Source organism: Gouania willdenowi, chromosome 6 (assembly GCF_900634775.1).
Source record: "Gouania willdenowi chromosome 6, fGouWil2.1, whole genome shotgun sequence".
Classification (NCBI taxonomy): domain Eukaryota; kingdom Metazoa; phylum Chordata; class Actinopteri; order Blenniiformes; family Gobiesocidae; genus Gouania; species Gouania willdenowi.
Genome location: NC_041049.1, coordinates 43,482,677 through 43,500,072, shown reverse-complemented (window position 1 = coordinate 43,500,072; position 17,396 = coordinate 43,482,677). Strand labels below are relative to the sequence as shown.

Sequence of the window (17,396 nt, the reverse complement as noted above, 5' to 3'; positions counted from 1 at the left end):
TTTTATTTTTTTTACTCAGTTTTTATCAGTCCAATAAGGATGCAGATAATTGTTCTCAGTCAAATAATATAAAGTGACGGCCTTCAACTGTTGCGTGGTTAAAGTCATCAATTCTCTTTAAAAATGTCAAAACTTGGGTTTCTATTCGTAATTTTAATTGACATTTTTACCTATTTAATTATTATTTTTGTCTCACAGCTGCCTGAACAGCCGCGTTAATGATTCATGATTGATTTCAGAGCAAACCTGCACTTTTTACAGATGAAGCGGCCACTTGTTGAATATTTCCCTTGTATCGGCTTTAGAAAAATGGTGAATAGTTTTTGAAAATGTATAAAAAAAAAAAAAAAAAAAAATGTTAAAATACTCACTTTTGAGTTTTTCCAGTAAACACAACTCGAGCGGTTTGTTCAAAGTGAATTTGGGTTACCCTCCAAATAAAGTGAATTAATACAATTAAGAGAATGTGCGAGCTGTCGGGTTAAACGCTACGTTTAGTTCCTAATGTGGAGCCGCTGAAAAGGCTTGAGTGAACGAGTGAGAGCTAAAGGAGAGGAGAGGGAGGCACTCACAGTAATTGTGTTTGGAGACTGACAGGCTCAGCGTGTCCGATGTGGCCCTGCCCTGCGCACCGTTTGTCCTCCTCATGAACTCCGTGCGTCCTGGAGAGCAGCATGGCACAGATAAGCGGTGCGCATGGTCTGTGCTGTGCTACTTTACAAGGCCACTGTCACGGTGTCACCAACCGACCACCAGCACCACCACCACCACGTCCACGTCCACGTCCACGCAATGCAATGCAATGCAATGCACGGTGCAGCGCGTAAAAGTGTGCGTAAAGTGTTACAGTTTCCTCCTGCTGGACGTTTCCTTTTGTAATAGTTTTGTCTGATGTGAACTTAAACGTTCCCTAGATTGTGGATTGGTGACTTCTCTCAGTTTTTTCAACCTTGGGGTCAGGACCCCATGTGGGGTCGCCTGGAGTTTAAATGTGGTCACCTGAAATGTCTGAAAAATGAAAAAAATACATTTTTGAAATGTGTTTAAATTATTCTTTTTAATTAAAACAACACACAATCTTAACAACTGTATCATATACTTTCACTTTGTCAAATATAAATCTAGTTAAACTAAAATGCTGTAATATATATATATATATATATATATATATATATATATATATATATATATATATATATATATATATATATATATATATATATATATATATATGCTGGCAAAACTTGTCACGAATCCTGGGTACTCTGTATTTATTATACAATATAACAAACATGATCAAAAAGTAATTATGTTAAGTCTTTAGGGTCACCAGAGATTCTTGATGAAATGGGGTCATGACCCAAAAAAGGTTGGGAACCACTAGACTATCTGGACTCACCTGGTGAGGTCACATGGTTTGTATGGAGCGAGCATGAGAGAGAACAGAATGAGGGACAAGATGGGAGAGAGGGATAATAATTAGAGAGAGAGAAGCTGGCTGCCTTCCTGCTCCTCCTTTCAGATGATAAACGATCAGAGATGCTTCCTAGCTGAGAGGAAAGGGCCTTTTAGTGAGCAAGTGTCCACTAAATTATAGCCCTTCTATCTGATTAGGTCAATATAGTGTGCTATTTAATTACATTTGTGTTCTAACCCCAGAGCTGGAGACGCTATTCTTCTTTCATGTCACCTCTTTCCTCTGTCAGGCTGATTCTATCACTGATGATCTTAAAAACTAACTTGAGCATCAAATGTTTTTGTTTTTTAGCGTGACGGTACATTGGCTCCCAACTGGTGGGAAACTGGGTGTATGTTTTCACTGGGTTTACCAGCAGTCGCTCACTGACTTCCTGTGAAGTCACAGGAAACAACCTTTCATAGATCTCTCTCCGATGTTCACTCGCTCTCGTTCTTTCCTTCTGCAGCTCGACAAAGTGCCCTCACGTCACATACACACACACTGACACACACACACAACATTATTAATCTTATCAGTGTGAACTGTAATTCTATTCTCTGGCCCAGGCGTATCGACTTCCTTCACCGTGATCATTCGCAGGGCCGTGCAATGATTAGGTTATTAAAGATAATGTAGTTGTCTGTTGTCATCATAATATCGCACTCTCTGTTTCAGGTCAACTATGGAAAAATCACTGTGGAGTTTATCAGTATTGGCATTTAAATCATCATCATCATTTGTTTAATGTGTGGGAATTATCAGGACGAAGTGTGTGTGCTGTGTTTATGGACTGAGCTAGGGCTCAATATGCTGCAAACGTGCTTCCTCTGATGTGACCTTCTGTTAGAAATAAGTCAAATATAAGACTAAACTGCTTGTTTACTGTGATTTAAGGGAATCCCACAGATTTCGCCCTTGTGGGAAGAATAAAAGACTTCTTAATAATCAGACAACTATAATCATTGGTAACAGAAAGGTAAAATGTAGCATCATCACTACAGAAGAAGACACGTTCAGTTTCACAACACTAAAACATTAATTTAAGATGTTGTAAAGGCTTTTAGTTGCACATGTATTTACTACAGCTTTTGTCCTTATAATCGTTGGTTCAATCAATAACTGAGAAATAGTAAAAAGCTCAGCTCAGTGTAATAAAAGACACAAGACGTCAGCGTGTAATGTTTATTACCGTTTAGTTAAACACAAATTTGTCTCTTATTTGTTGGAAAAATAATTGGTTTGTCTGTTCCGGTGTGCGGTTACTTTATTTTGGTCCCCCCCCCCCACTAACGCCAGCCCCTCAAAGGCTTTCAACGCATTCACATTCAAAAGACGAAACAATTTCAATCTCGTCCACTCAATCTGCATCTGCATCACTCTGTGTGATAAACATTTACATTTAAAGTGATTTAAATCAGCTGCGTTTATGTTCCTCTGTGGAGCGTCCATCATTTCAGCCCCCCATCCCCCACAGTGTCCTGAGTTATGTCATTTATCTGAAACCTTAATAATTTACCTTGTCCCGGCCTCTCGCTGCTGTGTGCATGTGGCAGAACATGTGGAAGAATGCAGCACAACTGATTGGTTTCACGTGAACAATTTGTCCGCAAAATCAAAGCCTGAGCAGCGTCGTCTTTTGACTAATATGCAATAGTTTTAGTCCAAATTTAGTCATCAGGACAATTTTAGTAATAGTCTAGTTTTAGTTATAGTATTTTGACTGAAATGCAATAGTTTTTAGTCATAGGCGGAGTTGGAGATTCTTGCCAGGGGGGGCAAAAAAAATAAAAAATATATATAGACTGTCTCAAGATTTGCGCCAATCACAATGTGTGTAACATATACAATAATGCAAAAATGATTAATAACGTATTTGACGATGTTGACTACAAAAATTTGCGTTGACGCATCATATAATGTTGTAAATTCATGATAAAATCAAGCCGGCGGCCACTTTCTGCTTCATTTCTGCTGCAGTACCATACATGAACTGCTGGGTGCAGTGTCGCTTCACCTTTTATATTGTGAAGAACAATTGCGCAACAGAAGAAAAACCAACCTAAAGTCTCAAAAGTTTGGGACCGTTTCACTAAAATCCTATACCACACACCTGACTAGACTCGGAGTTGGGCTGGTTATTTTACTATCTAAATGCTTTGGAGCACGACATTTCAAAAATTATCTTATATCAATTTTTTTTAATGAGTATCAGAACGAGAGTTTCAGAGAGATGTAGGCTCCACCGTAGCCTTGAAAGCAAAGACGATGTGTATATTATGTACATTAATTTAAGATTTGTATTTTTTTTCTCAATAAAGTCTAACCAAAAATACAATTCTGGGTTAAATTTGCTTATTCTAAAAGCCAAACAGACACATTTATTAACAAACAGCTTCATAAAAAGTGACACTTTAGTCTTTTTCTCCTGTAAGGGACAGCATGTGTGAGTGAGTTCTGTAGTGTAGCTTGTTTAGGGGAAGGATTCAGTGATCCATCTAACTGTGCTTTTCATGCTGTTCTGAGAAATAGTGTAAGCAGCGACTCCTAAAACAAGTATTTAAAAACAAAATAAAATATAAAATCATAATATATTGTTATAGGCGATATTGGAATTGTCTATATCGCCAAAATGAAAACGTCAATATATTGTCCATGAGGCCTGTTTCACAGCAAACATGTCTGACAGCTGAGTCTGTGCGCATGTGTGTGCGTGTGTGTGTGCGTGTGTGTGTTTTACCTGCGTCTTATTGAAGCCAGAGGTGATTTACCCTCCCCTGCATTCAGCCCCCCCCGCTCGCTGTCTTTCAGCCAGTCAAACACACATTGATCTCCCTGCTGGTCAAGGTGACCCCCGCTGTGTTGTTGGGCTCTTCCAAAGCCCCCCCCCCTTTTCAATTGCACCTGGGAAAGGTCCTGACCTCACAAACTGCTGCCTTGTAAGGGCCGACTTCACGTGGACCTCACAGCCCACTACATAGAACCGTGTGTGTGTGTGTGTGTATGTGTGTGTGTGTGTGTGTGTGTGTGTGTGTGCGCGTGTGTGTATGTGTGTGCTTTCTGTGTACTTACGTCTGTGTGTGTCTTTTTTTTTGTTGCGTTTTGGGCACATTTACATCACATCTGGTCAAAGTCGACAGAGCATCTAGTACAACCAACAGGAAGATTTTGTTTAAAGTAAAAAGAAATACAGCAAAACCAGGAGTTTTTTGTAAATTATCATATACATTGCAGATAAAATACGATACATTATTTACTGTAATATTAAATCACATTTGTTTTTTAAAAACCAGGAAAATTCTCAAAAACTATCCCACATAATTCTGTGCAAATTTCCAGAAAATTAGTTGCAAAGTCAAGGAATTTTGACCGATTGCTTAACATTCAGTGTTTAGTTTGAATTTGTGTTTTTTTCCTTCACATAAACATTACAAAAATGTTTTGGTCGAGCCCACTTGACGTCAAACTGGGTCGTATGTGGCCCCCATGAACTAAAATGAGTTTCACACCCCTGATTTACACGTTACTGACGAGTGCGCTGTAGATGTGTCACACTGAGAAACACCAAAATGAATAAATTAATAATATAAAGGATGAAGCAGGGTTTCCTTTATATGCTAGAATATAACTGTGTGTATCCAAACTAATTTTGTGGAGCTGATTGTGAATTTTATGTGTCAGATTGCAAATTTCCAACACATTTTTGCTTTTATAAGGAATGATTATGGATTGAGCAGAAGATAGAAGAGTTGAGATTAAGAAAACATTGTATCCGTACTTTATCAGATTACAATGAACTGAACCGTCTCGTCCTTTTCTTGTTTTGCTTTCTTTTTTCTGTGTTCGATATCAAACTAAATGTTTTCTTTCCTTCTTTGCAGGACGTCGAGAAAATTTCTCCATCTGTGATAGAGAGCTGTGATCTCTGCGTACGTCCTCCCTGGAGTCTGAGGTAAACCCGCTCAGCCTTTTTTAAACTCTGAGTTCAACTTCTTGGTTTTTTTTGTCAGCCGACGCATCAAACTGACAAAAACTATTAATAACCAGGTAATCAACCTGATCCTGTTCTCGTCTAATGTGAACTCGTGTGTGTTGTTTCTTCTATGTGCTCAGTTCACAAAAGGCTTTAAATAGAGATTTTAATCATAATTTACAGATTTTTTTCATTATAAAGTTAGGAACTGTGTTACTTTTTGTATAATAAATCTAAATCCTTAACACATCAGATGTAATTTATTGTAAAATAGCTTGTCTCACTCAATTAAATGATTAATGTAAATATTATCTGTGAAATTTGGATGTCTATTTATTTATATATACGTTTACTCGCTTTCTGTTTTTGACTCAAACGTTTCCGTGCGAAGGCTGTAGTGCATCAATGAGTGAACCTTTAATATAATCTGTTATGATGAATGACTGACTTTTTTTCCACTCAGGTAAGATAATTGCATTTTATATTCAAATACAATCAAAATAGTGAAAAAAAAATCACTGCAATTGCAGAACAAACTCTTCGATGCTGCATTTTTCTTACGTTCACTTCATGTTTAATTCTCTAACAGCTCGACTCTGTCCTCTTTTATATAGTTTGGTATATTCAATGCGTGCACGTTGTGTTTTGGGACACTGAAGCAGTGCTTGAATGACAATGGGGTGACATGTGCTGAGCTCGTGGGACGAGGCCTAAACTTTTCACCCCTGCTCTGACCTCTTCGTCCTCTCGGCTCTCTCTGCGGGTCCAATATTCTACAGATTCTATTTTTTATTTCCTTTCTTTTTGATGGATATGACGAAGCTTGATAGACTGATGGAGTGAAAACAAGCGAGCGGTTTTTGTGAATTTGGTGGTAGAAAAAAATGCAAAACAACAGATTGAAAAAGGAGATTAGGATTAAATCAATGGATACACCTGGATGTGGTTGAAGGAGGAGAGAGGGACTGTCTGACGCAGAGATGGGCAACTTTGATCAATGTCATTGTCTGATCTAAGATCCACATTATGACATTTTACATCAGCATTTAGCATTTATTATTATTGTAATTTTTGTATACATATATATATATATATATATATATATATATATATGTATATATATATTTATATATATATATATTTTTTTTTTTTTTTTCTTTCTTTTTTTTTCTTTTTTTTTTTTCTGTTGTGTGTGTTTTTGCAGTGTTTTTTTGTTATTTGTGTTTTCTTGGTGTCGAGTACATTTTTTGTTTATTTTGTTTTTGTTTTTTGTGTGTTTCTGCTATCATTATATATATATATATATATATAGTCTTATTTTTGTTTATTTATTTTTTTGTGTCCTTTTTCCACAATATTGTTTGTTTTTGTTGTTGTTTTGTTTGTCTCTGGTGTTATTTTGTATAAATTTCTCAAATTTTGTGTTTTGGTTGTAATTTTTCTGTTTTGTTTTGTTTTGTGTGTGTTTTTTTAGTAGTCTTGTGTACTTGCCTGTCATTTTGTGACAATTGGAGCATTTCCTTTTGGGAGGCGCATGTTGCCCGTGTAATCCAGACAGACAGACAGACAGACAGACAGACAGACAGACAGACAGACAGACAGGGAGAAGCAGTCAGTGACCTTCTCTCTCCTGCAGGATCGAAGGCTTTATTTAAAGGCCTGGTCAATGTTGGTGCTGCTGATGTATCAGCCTTTGCAGCCAGGCGACTCATCACCAGTGTAATACAACTCTGCTCTCTATTACACACACACACACGCACGCACGCACACACACACACACACACACACACACACACACAGAGACACACACACACAGGACAGGACACTATGTGGACACCTCAGCTTTTTACACTGCATCATGGAGAGTCTGCATGGACCAAACAACTGAATCAGCATCAGCTCATTTCACTGCAGACAGAATACTCTACTGTCCTCATGTGCTCAGCACTGTGGAGAGTGTTCTGGTTTGCACCATTCACATATTTCAGTGCCAGCTTTAGCCTGACTCGATGTTTTTTAGCTTAAATACAGGAAGGTTTAAAGTGGGCGGAGGCAGAGAAGAAGAGGTTAAAGATTGACAGAATACAGGCTGCCTGCAAAGTGTGTGTGTGTGTGTGTGTGTGTCTCAGATACACACCTGCATGCGTCAGCACTTTCCTTGCCTGTCATGAGCTCTGAGGTCACAGGAGGGGGGGTGGAGAGGGCAAATTAGAGCGACCACACCTTCTCCATCTTCCCTCCTTCACACCTCCCACTGCTTCAGCCTTTTTCACTGTTCCTTCTTCCCACAATGCACGTACCGTCACTCCCTCCTGTCTCTCCTCCCCCACCTCGGAGTCGTCTTCCCCTGGCGATGACGGGGTGAGTCGGTCACTTGGGTGGTGGAGGATGGAGGAGGTGGCTCATAGAGGCAAGGTGCCTCTACAGCTGACAGCAGGCAGGTCAGGATTTTGTAGCCAGTGCACGTGGAGGAAGGAAGGGCACATGCGCACCATGCAAACGTATAAAGGTGTGCATGTATTTAAATGCATGGACATATGGGCTGTGTGCATAAAAAGCCTCTGGAAGTATGTATGGGATACATAATGTCACAGGGAGAGTAAGAACAGCCAGTTATCATCTTCGTCATTACATTAAACCATTAATTACTTTAATGTGGATTTTTGCATTCTATTAAGGCCTTTTCTTGCTCTCAATAGGGGGTTCTCAACCATGGCGTCAGGACCCCATTTGGGGTCAGAAATATAAATATTTTTGTAACAGTTTGAGCCCATGTTTGGTTATTTTTACCCTTTGTCTGCAAATACACCAAACTTGCCATATTTTAACCTATTTTCATCACTATTTCTTTCCATATTTTTGCTCCTTTTAATGCATTTTTGCTAAATCACATTTCAATGCCTTTTCTGCACCTTTTTTTTTCCACTTTCAAGACATTTTCAACACTTATAAACCCTTTCCATCACTTTTCCAGCCTAATGTTGCATATGTTGTCAATTTCACCACATTCATGATTGGTAATGTCCATTATTTGCTCATTAAACTAATTCCTTACATTTTTAACATCCATTACCCACAATTTGCCACTTTTAATCAATTTCTGTGGTAAATAATAATTGTAAACTTCCTGGATAACAGTGGATATTATTCAGATGAATAAAAAATTGTGGTTATCACAGATTCATAGAACAATGGACCATCATTTTGCTGATATTATGGATGGGCCCCAAAAATCTCTCCTCTTTATTCCCCCTTATAGATGACCCTGTAACACATGACTGTTCATCAATGTTCATGTCTGTGTTCAACCACCTACAGGTACAGTGGAGGTCCCCGGTCTCTGGAAGCTTTATTTTAGGGGTTGCGTGCTGAAAAGGTTGAGAACCAGTGCTCTAAATTAGAGGTAAATTCATGTTAGTGATACACGCCAAGTGGCCTTTTTTAATGTTTGCTTCTCTCACAGCTTTGACATACTTCCCTGTACCTCACTGCATGGGTTTATATATAACTACCAACTGCCCGTTGAGAGACTCATTACACTGTTACAGTTTTAGTCCTGACACATGGTGTCATCCCTCCATCCACAAAATTCAAATGACAGGGAGGATATATGAACAGGATGTCTGCTCATTACTTTGCTCGCTGTGAAAAGAGGAGAAATGAGCAGATCTGAGTTTGTTTTAGCGACACCGAAAAAGTTGTGAAGATACACAAGCTGAACGCTGCAAAAACTCGTGTTTAGATTCGGCTTGTTCTTTAAATCTGTTGTGTGTTTTTTTTTTTTTTACTCGTGAAACAGAAAAGATGAAAACTGATGAAAAAGGCTTCGCCCTCGAGCCGAACCCCCGGAAAACATCATCAGCCGTGTTTCTTCTTAACTTATGTTAATAGAATTTTTTTCCGCTTCTTTGTTTCAGCTGTTTAAGCCTCAATCGTGTTGTTTTATTCAAACATAATTAGTTGTAACGCTGTTGGTGTGTGTGTTTGTGTGCGCGGCGAGCCTCACAGCCACTGTGGTCCTCCGGTACATTCCGTGTGTGATTGAGAAAGGAGCTGGAGATGAGCCGTAGGTTAGTGTGATATAATGTATTCTCCTGATTCAGCCCAAGGCCTTCCTCTTACCCGCAGCCTCCTTCTTCTTCTTTTTCTTTCGTTTTTTTGGGAATTTGTTGGTTGAGAAAACTCATTCTCATTTTTGTATAGTTTTTGTTTTTGCTTTGTGTGTTTTTACTGTTATTTTGTGTGTTTTTCTCTCATTTTTTGTTGATGTCTGTGTGTTCTCGATGTCATTTAGTGAGTTTTTCATTGATTTTGTTTGCTTTTGTTGTTTTGTACGTCACGAGTGTCTTGTATATTTCTCTTTCATTTTGTGTGTTCTTGTTGTCGTTTGTTTTGTTTTTTGTCATTTTTGGATTTTTCTGTTTTTGTGTGTGTATTTTTTAGTTTAGTCGTGTATACTTGCCTGTCATTTTGTGTGTTTTTGCACTATTTTGCCGTTATTTGTGTGTTCATGTAGTGCATTTTTCTCTCATTTCTGCTTTCATTATATATATTTTTTTTCTCAAATTTTTGTTGTTGTTTTTGTGTTCTTGATATGACTTAGTGAATTGTGTTCTTGATTTGTGTGTTGCATGTGTGTTTTTCTTTTCCTTTGTTTGTTTTTGTTGTCATTTTTGAAATATCTTTCTGGGTTTCAATCTATCCCCCAAACACACACACACACACACACACACACACACACACACACACACACACACACACACACACACGCACACGCACACGCACACGCACACGCACACACACGCACACGCACACACGTTCTTCTCTGTTTCTTCTCGCCATCATCACATCTTCCCATGTGGTGACGCGCTGTGCTAGCTGCTTAGCATTGCACTCAGTGTCTAATTGAATTCCAACACTGGGGCGTTAGCTCGTGATGCTACAGAGATGTTAACACGGCACAATGCTAACAGTCCTCGGGACGTGCTTCACTCTCAACAGCCTCGTCCTAAAGACAAAATTTACGCTAAAGCTCAGTCCGACAACACATTATTTATTCAGAGCTGCGAACAAGTCTTCTGTTTCCCCTAAAGGATCATCTTTTATCGCCATCAGCAAATCAGCACCTCGCACACACACACACACACACACACACACACACACACACACACACACACACACACACACACACACACACACACACACACACACACACACACACACACACACACACAGAGCCATGAAGAAAATGATACTAAAAGTGTGTGTTTGGTTCACTTTCTTCCTTCTATCATCCTTTTCTATAAATATGGGTGCATCCATATTCCATTTGTCCATCCCTCTCACTTTTATTCCCTGGCTTTTAAAGACACAACCTACAGAAGCTATAACAGCATATATATATATTTTCGTGAGCCATGGCTGAAGCCGGGATGCATCGTCTCCTTGTTAGCTTGATAAATAACCGCGCTGCTGAGAAAGTGCTGAATTTTAACTTTCAGCCTCTATTTTGCTCTGGATGACATTAATTTTAAGTGCTGAGCAGAAGCTAACTAATACAGACAAATAAATAAGGGGCCAGGGAGGGAATGTGTACCTGTTTACACACGATGCAAAGTGCAGACGTGCACAAATACAGAGAAAGGCTGTTCATAAACTTGTTTTGTTGTCCAAAGTGAAATCTTTTTGTGTGGAAGGTCAAAAGTTGGACATGTTGGATGCAGACGGTCGCTCAGTCACTCAGTGGCTCCTCGCTCTTCTATCTACGTCTCTGTCTGCCTCTACTATCTGCTCATCTCGTCTGCTTGAATTTTGTATCACAGAATCAACTGTTTTATTCGATATGAAGGAAAGTGAGTTCAGGTCCTAAGTATACAAAGCAGGGTTATTTAAATGAAGAAAGAGTAGATGTTCTCAGTAAAAGGTCACACTTGTGATGATGATAACATTTAAAAATGAATAAAAATGTCACCAACTTAAGAATAGTTTTGTTTTGAAAAGCTAGTATTGTACAGAATTACAGGAGGAGATAAAAAATAATTGTGAAACGGTCATACTGGATTATGATCCTCATGTATGAAGATACACATCTGGTATCATGTTTGTCTCTGTTCAAAATGAATGGAAGGAAAAGTGAGTGAGTGAGTGAGTGAGTGAGTGAGTGAGTGAGTGAGTGAGTGAGTGAGTGAGTGAGGCAATAGTAGCATGTTGTGGTTATTATAACAGGAGTGTAAATGGGGGTGGTACTTGAAAAGCTTCTGCTTCTTTTCCGACTACTGGAAATGTTTTATTATGGAATTATATTCCCTTGAATTGAATAGTTGTTTACATTTATTTCTTATTTGTTTACATTTATTTCTTATTTGTTTACATTTATTTCTTATTTGTTTCCTCCAAAATAAGTAAACATATTAATAAATTAAGTTGAAAAAAAGTCCAATAAAAGGTTTTCTGACTCTGAATTAACATTTAACATTACATAAAAAATAATTATGTGAATATAAAAAAATAAAAAAAATAACAAAGTAAATTAAAAAAAAGAATAGAAGTTTTCTGACTCTGAATTAATGTTAACTTCATATGACAAATAATAATATGAATACAAATAAATAAATAAGTAAATTAAATTTAAAAAAAAGAACAACAGCAGAAGTTTTTTTTTTTACGAAGACTTACAATTTGTTTCATATTTATTCTACTTTGTAGTCTGTTTTTCCTCTTTTTTTCTTCTGTATTTCCTCTTTTGTTTCAAATCTCAAGATGTGAGACATGTGACAGCTAAAGAGCTACAGCTGTGAAGATATCTGTGCATAGATGAACACACATGAACACAAAAAGTGTTTCAAACAACAACAACAACAACACATATTTAGTGTTTTATTAAAGATTTTCTGTTGTTTATCTGCTTTTGGTTATTATTCAGGTGGTCTTGTTTATTCTTGTTAAAACAGGCTTTTGTGCAAGAATGCGGGCATGGTCCCGGAAACACACACACACACACACACACACACACACACACACACACACACACACACACACACACACACACACACACACACACACACACACACACACACACACACACACACACACACACACACACATTGTTAGAAAAAAGGAACACAATGAAATAGCTAGGGCTTGGACACCTCATACATTATTTTAACAATGTATAGTGCAGTGAATAAAAAGGTCAGTGGTGGAGAACTGGTTTCATGTAACAATAAGATGCATGAACTGTGCGTTGCAGAGCCTTCAGTCAGCATCTGTGCAGTGTGTGTGTGTGTGTGTGTGTGTGTGTGTGTGTGTGTGTGTGTGTGTGTGTGTGCTCAGCGTAATGAAACACCTTACAACAATAGATTTACTCGGCCTATCACTATTGATTGTACATTTTTTCCCTTTTGCCCTTTGCCTCACTTTGATAAATGTCTTTTATTGCAGTATTTTTAAAGCTGGAATTTTTGTTATTAAAGTGATGCTTTTATTAGCCATCTTCGATTTCTCTCCATATCTGAATATATATGCAGCCTTATATAAGCACCAGATGCGATGCAAGCGATGCATGTTTGTGTTTGCAGTGCTGGGGCTTAATTTATCCGCCTGTATTTATCACACGCTGTCATCCTGCGGTCACATGACCAGAGGAACCCCTGCCAGCAATTAAAGCTGATAAATCACTCATTTACAGGAAGAGAGGTGATCCGAGTGTGGCACAATGAATCTCCTGCAGTGCTTCACAGATACAGTATGTGATGCCTTCTGGGTTTTTTTTTTTTTTTTTTTGAAGAGGGATATTGAGTGTTGTTGTGTTTGGGCAGTGTAGTATGAACTCTCAGCAGTAGAGGCTCATTGACTCATACTGAGTGAGACAAAGAGACAGATGGTAGTCGTTTGTGTGGTTTACTGTGATTGTGACCCAAGCGCCCTGCTTTATTTACTGTCAGAGGTGTGTGTGTGTGTGTGTGTGTGTGTACAAGTGTAACACAACGAAGAGCTTCTCTACACAGCTTCCTTTTCAACTCACGGGTTGACTAAGAAACATTGTAATCAAGTAAAAATACAAGCTCATAAATGACACCGTGGCATCATGGGAACTTGAGCGTTCCGTGCTGGTCAGTAGAAGTATATTACTTGATTGAAATTGTACTAAAGTACAAGTAAGTCATACATAAAATACTCAAGTACAAGTAAAAAGTAGCTCAATTAAATAGTACTCAACGTAAAAGTTACTAGTTACTTTCGCCCCCCCATGTTTTTGTTTGGTAATAAATCGTTGCCACGGTTCCCTTACATACAGTAAACATCTCATATATAAACTTAAAAAGGAAGAGATTAAATCTTGCAAAGTTGGAACTTAATTTATTTTCCACAAAGGCATCTGTATACAATAAAAAGTTTGTCAAAATGTACAATTAAACAAAAAAAAAATGTTAATAATACCAATGAATTAAATTGAAAATGAAAAACTTGTCAGGCTCTAAGTATAGCTACATTTATGAACTTTTAAAACAGTGCCATGGCAAATGTGCCATGTGGGTAACAACATAAAAGGTAGAAACCACAACATGAACCATAGAAACTGGCTGGACGTTGATCAGAAATAGCACGACTAACATATTCATTATATTCATTATAAGTGTTTATTAAGACAGGGGTTCTGGTCTCACCCTGGGACCCACATTTTGCCACGATCATTAAATCATGACCCACTTTTTTTTAGAATTCAACAACCAAATTTAGTTTTTCAAAAGTAGCTGCTGAAAACACACACATGCAATCTTTTTTAAAACATAAATACTGTATTTTCCTGTGCAACATGCATTTCACAGCATGCCCGTCAAATAAATGACAAGTCCAACATAAGAGACATTAAGTCTTTATTTATTTTTGACCCGCTGTCCATGACCCACTTAGTACAGGTCCGCGACCCACCAGTTGAGAATCACTGTATTAAGAGACCATGAAACAGAAATTAAAAAAAATAATCAGTAATGGTTGGGTGTAGAAATGTAACTAATTACTTTACTTCTTTTCACACGTACGTAAGTACAAGTAAAATTGCTGATTTAGAAATATACTAAAAAAGTACAAGTACCTATAAAAGCAACTCAATTACAGTAACGTGAGTACCTCTGCGTACTGGTCAGACACAAGCCTCGGTGAGTTATTATGTGTATAAGTTACATCAGAAAGTGTGTCTCAGCAGCTCTGGTCAGTGCTCTGCGGAGACTCCTGCCCACTCACTTGAAAAGGCTGATTAAATTTTCATGACGTAAAAAAAAAAGAAGAAGAAGAAGAAGAAGAAGAAGAAGAAGAAGAAGAAGAAGAAGAAGAAGAAGAAGAAGAAGAAGAAGAAGAAGAAGAAGAAGAAGAAGAAGAAGAAGAAGAAAAGACTTTTAATGGGCTGGAAGAAGAAGAGGAGCAGACAGGAGCTGCTCTTCCTTTTACTGACAGCAGCAGCAGCACTTGTGTCTAAGCCAGAGGTGGAGAACTTTTATCAAGGCAGGGGCCACAAAAATGTGTTTGTTTGATCAAAAGGCCACATTATTATCATTCATGTCAGCATTCAGAATAATGACCAATCTAAGCATTAATACAGGAAATATCAAAGGGCATTTAGAGGCATTTTGTGTTTTTTCTTTCAGCATTCTGTGGAAGTTTTTTTTATTTTTTATTATCATGTGCTTTTCTGTTGTACTTTAGTGCATTTTCCCAGTAAATTTTATGTCTTTTGGAGTCATTTTTATGTATTTGTGTTGTTGTTTTGTTTATTGATAGTACTGTGGGTTTGATTTTTGTGTACTATTGTTGTCATTTTGTGTTATTTGGAGTCTTTTTGTGTATTTATTTTGTCGTTTTGTTCAATTTTGTAATAGTTTTGTTTGTTTTTGGAGTATTTTCTCTTTTTCCCTTTAATGTATTTCTCTGTAATGTTGTAATATTTTGTGTATATTTTAGTGTATTCTTTGTTTTTTTGTGTGTTTTTCTGTCGTTTTGTGCATTTACTTTGGTGGCCAAACAAAATGAGACCACATGTGACCTCTGGGCCGCCATTTGCCCACGCCGTGGTCTAAGCAGTAGTAACCAGCAGAGAGAGAGAAAGCTCATATTTCATTTGATCATTTTCCAGATGACTTTTTACTGGTTGTGTGTGTGCAAGTGGTGTTCGATTAGCTAAATAATCTGTGGTAACACAACCTTCAACAGATTAATAAGTCAACGCTGTGCTTATATGAGTTAACAGATGCCCACTCTGGTATTTTTTTACATGGCTTATGTTTTAATTAGGGCTGAGACTTGTTCGCATTAATTGTGGTTAATTAGTTACAGAAAAATAATGCCCTAAAAAATTTACGCAGTTAATTGCTGTTTTTTTTTTTTTTTTTCACTCCAAACAGTGCGTAACCTTTCTCATTGCACAAGTTCCCGATATACCCATAATACTGATGCACAGACCATAACACAAGAATTATATATATATATATATTTTAAAAAACAACGGATGGAAAACAAAAGTCCAGTTGTGTGCAAACTGTGTAAGAAAGAGGTTGCAGATCACCAGAGCTCTTCCACCTCAATGCTAAACATGTAGCAGCTAGCACCTGCTGGTGGTAAAGGATGTGGGCGGGGCTAGAAGCACTGCTACAGATAGCATCGTAAGACCAACTGCTATGTGGAAAGACTCAAACTAAATTCATCAGCTTCATCAGTTGCTCTGTTTATTTCATGATATCCACAGATATTCTAACTGTTTTGTACTGTTCAGTTTCCACTTCTCTGGAATGTTCTGTACTAAGTGCTGTTTCTTTTAAAATTTTAATACACAAAAACAAATTTATTTTAGAAAGTTTACAAAAAAATCCATAAAAGCATGAATATAGCTTGCAATCACAATATTTTTTATTCATATTGCACATTATGGTAGCACTGATGAAAATAATATAATTTTAATGTTTTAATTGAATCAGTCATATAACAAAACCCATTCAAATTGGAAAATTTTGCTAAATATTGTTAGGAGATTATTTTCAATGAATCGAGATTAATGAAATGAATTAATTAGCTTTTTTTATCGAGTCCCCCATTATTATTATTATTATTATTATTATTATTATTATTATTATTATTATTATTATTATTATTGTTATTATTATTATTATTATTGTTATTATTATTATTATTATTATTATTATTATTATTGTTATTATTATTATTATTATTATTATTATTATTATTATTATTATTATTTTAACTATACATATAAGTTATTTAAATTAAATTTGTTTGCTTCCTATTAAATATTGTTTCTCGTAAACTAATAAGGATTTGAGTTTTATGAGATTCAGGCGTTTCTGTAAATCCCTCCTTTAACAAAGTCTTTACTTTTTGCTGCACTTTGCGTTTAGTTCAAGGTTAAGATTGAGACATGAACAGGAAGGGGAGGGGCCACGGGAAAGAAAGAAAAAGGAATTGATTAAAGTTTTCTGATGAGTTCATTGACTGTCCTGGAAACAATCAAAGACCGATTTTCAATTATTATCGATTATCAATTAAAAATTAATTATCAATATTAATTCATGCTGATTTTTAATAAGGCAGCTGCTGAATTATTTGAATTGCCTTTTGAGTAACACCTCATAGCAATTTCAGTATTGTATAGTGTAATGGAACATCCAAATTAGAAGTACACGCTTGGTTTATAATTATATACAATATATAGAATTTTTATCATTACAAACATGTAAATACGCAATCTTTTTAAATTCAAGAATAGATTGTAATAAAATCATGATTAATCGATCCCCTCATCCTACCTCAGTAAGTATTCTCACACTTTTATAGCATTAAATCAACTTCAAACTAAATTATTCCTATTTAAGTGATACGCTAAAATGGAGACTTCAGTAAAAAATAAAATAATAACATAAAACAAAAATCAATCCCAGTTAAAATTATGTGGAAATGTAA

The 17,396-nt window shown here is 36.8% G+C and overlaps 1 protein-coding gene across 1 annotated transcript in view; it reads left to right on the top strand.

Moving 5' to 3' along the window:
- Positions 1–17,396, top strand: part of mafb (MAF bZIP transcription factor b) — a 58,070-nt gene that overhangs the window by 2,212 nt on the left and 38,462 nt on the right. The window contains exon 2 of the mRNA XM_028449600.1: positions 5,338–5,408. Coding sequence (XP_028305401.1) covers positions 5,338–5,365 — 28 coding nt within the window. The 3' untranslated portion in view covers positions 5,366–5,408. The remainder of the gene's footprint in view (positions 1–5,337; positions 5,409–17,396) is intronic.